This window comes from Astatotilapia calliptera, chromosome 9, assembly GCF_964374335.1.
Source record: "Astatotilapia calliptera chromosome 9, fAstCal68.1, whole genome shotgun sequence".
NCBI classification, from domain to species: domain Eukaryota; kingdom Metazoa; phylum Chordata; class Actinopteri; order Cichliformes; family Cichlidae; genus Astatotilapia; species Astatotilapia calliptera.
This window is the reverse complement of record NC_137430.1, coordinates 13,896,790-13,905,687: the sequence shown is the minus strand read 5'-3', so window position 1 is coordinate 13,905,687 and position 8,898 is coordinate 13,896,790. Positions and strand designations below refer to the sequence as shown.

General features: G+C 41.6%; 1 protein-coding gene across 1 annotated transcript; it reads left to right on the top strand.

The window, feature by feature from the left end:
* The first annotated feature begins 212 nt into the window (after positions 1-212).
* eef1e1 (eukaryotic translation elongation factor 1 epsilon 1) lies at positions 213-7,696 on the top strand. Its single transcript, XM_026180273.2, has 4 exons — positions 213-364; positions 1,537-1,734; positions 4,101-4,196; positions 5,866-7,696. Exons 1-4 carry the CDS (start codon positions 281-283, stop codon positions 6,007-6,009), a joined length of 522 nt encoding a protein of 173 aa, XP_026036058.1. The 5' UTR covers positions 213-280; the 3' UTR covers positions 6,010-7,696.
* The last annotated feature ends 1,202 nt before the right edge of the window (positions 7,697-8,898 follow it).

The window sequence follows — 8,898 nt, the reverse complement described above, 5'->3', positions numbered from 1 at the left end:
TCATCATAGTTCCTTACAAAGTAATTTTATAGCAATTTTATATAATAGCCCTTACTAAATAAAACATAAAGGTATCTGTATTTTAATTTATTTTATTTTTTCACAGACTGGTTTCATCGGTTAAGTTGGGCGAAGCTCTGATGCAATACAATGAAAGGATTCGTATGCCAAGTTTTCTTTGGTTAAATCTTCAGTCAGTCAAGCGTGAGTGGGCGGGAATTGCGACTTTAAGCCAATCACATCATTCGCACACTACCCTGCCCGTCCGACAGTCACAAACATGGCGTTGCGGGAGCTATCTTCGCTGGAGAAATACCTTGGACAAAAAAAGGCGAATAAGTACAGTACGCAGGGGGATAAAAAGGTGATATAACGGTTCATTATTGTGTCATTTACTGTAGGTGATACAATTGCCATTTTAATTGAAAGGCGCCCTCCGAGCTGTTGTAACCGGGACACCTAGCTATAGCAGGGGAGTGCTAACACGCCATGCATGTGTGTTGGAAATAAAGCTGTGCTTATAGTGTGTCTATATCGGGCTGTTCGTCTGTTGTCAGCTAAGTTTCTCCATTACCCCAGCATTTCCACGCAGAGAGATGTGTTTGCCAGCGGTCTTGTTGGGAAAAGTCAGGATAGTGGATAGCATAAAGCTATAATAGACGTAGCCCCATGCTTTGTCTATAGCCGTCCATTGAAACTAAGCGAGGGGAGGAGTTAGCTGTCAGTACCATGGGATGGACAGAGCAAGTGAACTCTAGTAGTGTATATAGAACTATGTTTAGAATAATATAAATTTAATTTGTAGTACTAATAATAGTAAATTCTTGTTATTTATTTTATGCAATTTATTTTCATTCAGGGGAAAATAAACATATTTGCGAAACGGAAAATTGCGAAAAATTATAGCTATTGATAATAATGTCTTATAAAGTATGAACAAATTAGAGTTTCAACATGAAGCCCTTATCATCGAATCATCATCACTCATTCATACACATTTTGCGTCCTCCTAAAAACCTTAAACCGTTTTTGTTGTATTTTTAAACAGTCTTTTTTTTTAACATTAATTACTTTATCCTTTTATTTATATTTATGACCGGACGTATGTTTGTTTTTAAATGCAACTACTGGATATTTGAATTTATCTATCTATATGTCAGTAAATAAAACAACAGTAAATAATGTTTTTGTAGAAGTGGGGGTAGCAATCTGCTCCAGATTTTTTTAACGGATGCTGTAGTGAAAGGTTAATAAGGAAAAGTTGTGAAAGTATTTTTTCCCACCCATATTAAATTCTTTCTTCTGGATATCAACCTAACCGTCCATAGTAATTTCACTAATCAGTATTTTCCAAATTACACATTGATAATCGGCGTGCATATGAGATCCAGACAGTCTAATAAAATAAATGCATTTATTAGGGACGTTTTGCAATCACTGGAAATGAAGCGTGTTATTTAGAAAGACAGTGCTGGCTTCTGATGCATTCAAATGATTGTTTGTAACTACCCCTCACTGTCACTCCTCGCCCTCCAGGTACCTGTGCTACAGAATAATAATGGTCCTCCGCTGGTGGGGTTGGTGACCATCGCCTGTCACCTGGCGAAAGAGGCCAAGCGCCCAGAGCTGCTGGGTGACACCGCAGAGAGCAGAGCGGTGGTGCAGCAGTGGCTCGAGTACAGAGTGACCAAACTCGACAGTTGCACAAAGGAAGACATCAAGACCGTCCTAAAGGTAAAAGAGCTGATTTTCAAGGAAATCCTTTCCTTTTCATTGAAACAGCATTTCTAGAGTTAAATGCATACGTACTTAAAATGATCCCAGATTTTAATCCTGATGTTTCCAAGCATGCTTAGAAGTCTTATTTTTTTCTTTGTGCTAAAATCAGTGTTAAAATTGTTCTCTTTCTTTGAGAGTTTCTTTGACAGTTTCTTCCACATTGACCTCCTGTGACCACCAGTTGGGTCAATGTGTGTGTCTCTTTGCCTTATTAAGTCGCGAGCGACAGGAATACGGGCTGATGTATGGCCCTTCAGTGACATGGCCCCACGCGACAGAGCAAAATACTCTAATGTGCCTGACGCCAGTCAGCGTGAAACGGATCGTCAGCCGCTGGTCGGCTGGATGCCGCGCGCCTCTTGGCACCGTCCTGTCAGCGTGAAGTGTCTGTGCATTTGTGTGTGTGTGTGTGTGTGTGTGTGTGTGTGTGTGTGTGTGTGTGTGTGTGTGTGTGTGTATGTGCGCACTTCTCAGCGTGACACGCTGTTGTGGCATGGCTGAGAAGTCATGCTGTGCGGCAGCATGTTATCTGGACAGGCCTCTTAAATATTTTAATGGTGCCACTTACAGACGGAAGTCGCCCTGAGCAGCTCAGCACTGGTGCCCGGTGGCCCCCTGTCCTGTCCTGCTGCTTGAGCCGCGTCCTTAACGCTCTCCTTTTAAGCACACCAGTCATCTCCCATTAAATTATGCTCAGATAAAAGTGTCATCTGGAGGAGTTTTTAAACTTTCTCACCCCAGGATGCAAATAAGACATTTTTGCTTCGCAAGCTGAGACTTGTTTCCGAAGTAAACATCTTGTCACTCATGTAATATGTTGATAAACAAGCCAGTTTGGGTTGGCCCTGAACCCAGAGACAAGCTGAGTGTTGGTGAAAGTCTGTCACTCCACTTTAAACAAATCAGGCCAGTATTGAAGACTTCCTGCTGCCACTCAATTTGACTATTATCTTTTGTTTCAGCATGCAAATGCTGTAGTATACAAATGATTGCATCTGCTAAGTACTTTGTCTTCAGTGAGTGGAGAGCACGATCATTCAGTTTTTGACAAAACTGTAAACTCTCAGTGTAAACAGAAATAATTTTCACTTATTCTGTTTTTTTGACTCCTGTTTAATGTTTTCAGGTGTTACAATTGAAAGTAAAAAGCCTCTCACACAGTGTCAGCCAGGACAGGCTTCAACCTCCCTCTATATCCAAGGCTGAATAGGCAGATAAGAAAATGGATGGATGGAGTACTGAGCAGAGTACTGACGGCTATGGTTGCCTGAAGGCCAAATGAAAGTGGTATAAACTCGAGAGATCACTGTGTCTGAGTCCAAGAATGGCAGCAACAATAAAAATAGCATCTGGAGCATCAAGTTTGTACAGAAATAATAAAGAAAAGGTGTGATTCATTAGTGCACCTGTATCTCCTTTTCTTAGTTATTCATCAGCTCGAGTTGACTGTTCTGTAGGATTTTTATCTGAATGCAACAACAGCACTGATGCACAGTTAGCAGGTAGCAAAGAACCCAGGTTTGAGCTCCATGTGCTGGGTGCAGGGCAGCAGGAGAGCTGCCTCTCCTCTGATGCTCGACTAGGCTTCAGCCTGATGGCTGTAGGCTACAGAAAAGCAAGGATCTGACTGTGGAAGGGGAGGAAGTCTGCAGTCTTCATGCCTTGTTTGGCATCACCCACACTTCCCGCACAATAACTCCATTTGCCCCCAAGATGCTCTGTGTGTGTTTGGAGTTTTCCCTCGCCTTCGCACAATGTACAAGTGCTAAAGATGGTCCCTTCCCCAGGGACCAGCACTTCCATGCACGACTTTGCTTGCACAGACACAGACTGAGGAGTGCACGACGTGCCGCCCAAGTTTAAGACGGCTTCATTAGATTTGCAAGCGAGAGTTGTAGTCATTTGGTTGAGAAGTAAACAAATAGCCCGTTTTGTACAGCATCTGTGCTAAGTCGCCAGTCATGGGGAGAGATGACATTCCCCCTCAGGTTACATATTATTCCTATCCACATAGCAGCACACAGACACGCACGCAAGCCATGAACCAGACTCGTGTACCTCACGCACCCACAGATATATAGGTTAATGAACCTGCTGATGTGCCCCCTTTAAGTCTATACCGTCCATCAAGACAGTAACATTTCGTAGTCCCAGCATCTCTTTTTTTAGGGATGCTTCATTAGTGATTCATATAATGTGTCCATCTGTCACATTAAGACATTTGTGTTTGCATTGAAATACTTACCATAATGCATAAATTATCATAAGAAATGACCTGATTTGCATAGCGTGTCTTATGCTCTTGAAATTTCCTCTTTCAGGACCTCAATCTCTACCTGCAAGACAAGGTCTATCTGGCCGGAAACCAGTTCACCTTAGCTGATGTTTTTATGTACTATGGAATCCATCCAGTCATAGTAAGTTACCTGTTTGAAGCTCCCTTATGTGCCGACTTCACTCGTAAGCCTCAATGTTTCTACACATTTATCAACTTAATGTATTCTGGGGTGTTCACATTAACTTTGAATCTTTATAATGTGCTTCTAGGAAACACTTTGTAACAACCAAACATTTTAGAAACTTGTCTTTAGGTTTTTCAAAGTTATTTGTCTAATTACATTCTTACAATCATTTACCAAGGATTCATCTATCCACCCCATCTTTCACGCTTTTCTCTCCTTATCAACAATCACTTCGGTCAAACCTCAACTTTAATAAGGAATTTGTCATCTTGCATAACGTACAATTAGACCAGTCACATGGCCACAGGGCACCGAGGACAAGCTGGCAATAAACACACAGATTATAAACAGATTCTCACTTCTCCTCAGTCAGATAAAGCGATGTGGCATAAAGTGATGTCTTTACCCTCAGACCAGGGACAAGTAAGTTTGCTACGCCTTACAGGATAAAAAAACAAGCGAGTTCAGAAATGGGAAAGGCAGAATGAGACGGAGGCGGGGGGAGATCACATGTTCAGAGATGTCAGTTTTTGTGGCAAAGATGGAAGGCCCCCACCTCCTCCCACTCCACGCCACCAGGCAGAGGGGCGTCACTTTGGTTTGCAGTCAGTGTGGTTTTTAACCTCGGGGACAGAAGGTCAGCTAGTGCGACCCTTAACCACAGCCTGCGCTGATGTTCAATTCATGGGAAACTACTTTACACAAACATTAAACCTGACTGATGCTGGAATGGTTGTAGGCCGGATCGTTGTCCGTTTTGAGGAATTTCCATATTCCGCTTAATTATGTGATTTAAAAAAAAACACGCTTAATAATGTTTTCCAAGGCCATTTTAGTGCTTCAAATATTCCCAGTTGTCCACCTGCATTATGCTGCAACTAAAAGAAAACCAGTGTAAAATTGGTTACCATGTGATTATCATCATGTGAAATCTGCTGAACTTTGTAACTGGTTTGTTTCAGGCTTTGATATCTGCTCAGTTGTGACAGCAGAGACAAATACATGTTTTATATCACATATGAGTGCCATATTAATCAGAGCACATCATCCAAAGTGCATAAAAAAGGCAGCCGTCATGAAGCTGTTCTTCAAGTGTAATTATTTTTAGATAAGAACATTCAAACCAACCTAAACCAGTGCATCAACACTTCTCGCATGTGATCTCATGAATGTAAGCATTGCTTACATGTAGCCTCTCTTTAGCGTTTTGTTTTCCTCATAAGAGTTTCACTAAAACTGGATTCCTTTTTTCCTTCTTCATTTAATGGGATTTCTAAATAGTGTAGAAGAAAGTATCCAGGTTTTCACCAAAATGAGAGTAAATTCTACTGATTGTATTCATCCTTATTTAACCAGGAAGTCAAACTCGTGTTTAAGAATCTATTTTGCGAGTGTATTTGAGACCCAGATAGGCAGCATTAACATGTTTTTGATAACAGGATAAAACTGAGGGAAGAGGGAAACGCACTGCTTTATACTTGTAATGGTTCATATTTGATTGTTTTTGGAGGAAACTCATGAATGTTAAACCATCTTTGACTTTGTTAAATAGATTTTCTGTCAGTTTAACTCGCCTTCACGATGCGGTTAAACGCGTCACCTCCAATGATCTTCTCTTTCCCAGGTTGACTTGGCCATCCAGGACAGGGAGCAGTATGTGAATGTTACCCGCTGGTTCGACCACATCCAGCGCTACCCTGGTGTCCGGCACCACCTCCCTCCAGTAGCTGTGCTCAGGAACAGAATTTACACCAGCAGACACCACTGAGACCTGACCACCACCCTCCGCCTATCCAGTCTCACTCATCACTATCCTGCCGCAGATCTGGACAACTCGTGTGCTTACCAAGACTGCGTCACATCACGATCATAACTTCCATACTGTAACACTGATATTCTGCGTTTCAGATTCTTATTCTCGCCTAGATGTTTTTGTTTTAGTCGCAAACCTGTACTCTTATCTTTGGTTATGTAGGATAGGCGAAGAACACAAAGTTTTTCTATGTTAGGTACTATAAAGGGAATAACTGCTACTACAAATGTAATTCAGTTCAATCATTCTTTCACACAAGGTCACTGTTTTTAATAAATATATTGCCTGATAGAGTAGGCTTTTTGTTTTAATGAAGCGTTAGGAAGGAAGGAAGTGAAGGAAAGAAGGGTGTCTGTCACTGTAACCCCTTTGGTGACTCAGTAATGCTAACACTATGAGAAGTCTGGCACCTCAATGCTTACTCAGTGATGATGGGAGCGACGATTTGAGGCCGTTTGTTTTGTTTTTGACTTTGGAAAGTCTTGTGTGGCTTTGTGGGTTGCAGTAAAATGCTGCTAGCTTGGCTGAAAGGTGTTTCTATTTATGAATGATTATTTGTTTAATCTGAGCCTTGAACTCAAACATGTGATAAGTATTACAGTTTCAAAGAAGGTTTAAGATGTTACTTAACTGGAAGCACGTTATGTCCTTGGGGAAACGCTGCTTCCTCCGTGCAGCCTCACAGTCGGTCCCATTTCTAGGATGTTCCAGGTTCCATATCGTGACCCCACAGACTTGTGGGTATTGCCATCGTCTCCTTGTATCTGATGCTATTATGTTAGGATTTCGTTTTTCCGTGTGCATTTAGTGGACGGTTTAGTTTCTGTGTGTGTGCTTGTGTGCGTGTTTTTGTTCTTTTCCTGATTACATCCCCGCTCCGTGTTCCACTTCCTCACCACCAGCTGTGTGGGCAGCAGTGAGCAGTTGAGCGTCAGCCCCAGAGTCAGAGATCAGAGTGAGGCTCCAATCAGTCCCACTACCACCACTGTTGATGCTGCAGGCCAGAGAGAGGGCAGCGGGCTCACCAGCTGCCACACAGATCCAGCCAGCCAAGGCCAGAACCCAGGCCCCTGGGCGACAGTCAGCCACTGTGTGTCATTTCAACCCTCACGCTCCCATGGGGCTACTGAAGAGAGAAGGACGAAGGGAGGCAGAGAGTGAGCGAGGGAGGAAAGGAGAGAGTGCCACGCAGAGAAGAAGAGCACCCAGAGGCAGAGGGATCTTTTTGTGACATGTGAACAATAATCAGTGCCTCCGAAAGCCTCACTGCTGCTGACTGGCTGTTTGCTATTAGCACCATTTACAGGCCAAATCATGGCAGTGTTGGTCTAACCTGTGTTTTAGCATCATGAAGCTACGATAAAAGCAGAATGAGGTAGGGTTAGAGCAGTAACGCCATAAAATCATCCTTTACTTAAACCTTACAGCTCTTACATGGTGGGACTGACAACTTTATGTAATACTCTTCATAGCTTTATCGTTCTGTTTTTAGATGTTGACATTTCAGCCATGTTTTTTTGTTGTTTTAAATCCCCTTCCCGCCAGCATGTCTTGCATATTGTTCATTGCTTAAACCTCAGCGGTTTGTTATCCGGTGTAATCATGATGCTCATCCTGTGCCAATAAATTAAAGGGATCCGCAGCTCATGACCCCTGATTTCTTACAGAGTGTGCATATTCTTCATGAATTTGTTTTGCACAGCCAGAATACAGAGCTATTGTTCAGCAGGGTTCTGTAAGACTGCACGCTGTGTGTTTGTGGCAAGTGTTATAAAAGTAGATGTGAAGGATATAAACAGCTTGCAGTCATCTGAGTGAGCCTTGTGACTAGCTGGAGCATTTTTATGGTGTTCTCTACCATTAAAGAAGCCCTTGTCCTCCCGGTTATGTTAACATTAGATCGGAATGCAGTTTTGAACGCGTAGCATCTGACAGGCCTGCTAACTTCTGAGGTGTTAAAAAAAAAGTTATGCCCTCTTAACTTGCAGCTGGGCAAATCTAAAATTATGTGTGTGATGTTTCCATAGTTACAAACGTGGCAACAGTAAAATACTTTTATTATAAAAATAAAAACCTTTCAGTCACAGAGTTCGCATTTGAAATTGTTGTTTATTTAAATGCAGAATTCAGGGAGTGATGAGTGAACGCCCCTGTGGAGCTTACAGGTGCGAGAAGCAGGTTAGTTTGAAACAGAAACTGACAGCTGGCAAAAAACCCACTGCAGTTAATAAGGTGCATAAACAGCTTTGTTTACATAGTAATATATGAATCAAATTGACCCAAAAAAAAGGCAGAAAATAAACCAATAAAAGTGACAAGCAAATGTTTCTGCACACGAAAGAGATGATCAAACATCACAGCTGAAAATTAAAATAACGTAATGAAATAAAAAGTGTTTTCATCTTGTGTGTTAATGCTGTGAGGTTGATATCCAGGTGATTCACATACAACCCAGTTTGATCTTAAGTGGGTCAGAGCAGTGAGCCTTTCCTACCTATCGTTCTCAAGTAGTTGAACTGTACGTTTAATCCCTGAGATTTCTCGACACCAACAATAGTACGTCTCAGTTTTTCTACATGATACAGAGCATTGTCAAAAATTAAAAAAAACTAAATTTACAGAAAAAAGTCTATCCTATTGTCAAGACTGTCCTGTAATTATAGAGCCAAAAGTTTTTTATAATTCACAAACAATGTATAATTCATCTTATTTTAGTTATTTATGTTACTGTGGACAGAGTATAAAAAATAACGATTTCTCTTTTAGATTGTGAAAAACATGAAACATTTATGTCATTAATCTGTTTATCTCCTACTTTGGTTTAGTATGAATGGCCATGGGGGG

What these genes read in the sequence shown, in the direction of transcription:
- eef1e1 (XM_026180273.2), top strand. Translation starts at nt 281, where the DNA reads ATGGCGTTGCGGGAGCTATCTTCGCTGGAGAAATACCTTGGACAAAAA. An exon ending in ACATCAAGACCGTCCTAAAG is followed by an intron (nt 1,735 to 4,100) that starts GTAAAAGAGCTG and finishes TTCCTCTTTCAG; the next exon opens with GACCTCAATCTCTACCTGCA. An exon ending in ATGGAATCCATCCAGTCATA is followed by an intron (nt 4,197 to 5,865) that starts GTAAGTTACCTG and finishes TCTCTTTCCCAG; the next exon opens with GTTGACTTGGCCATCCAGGA.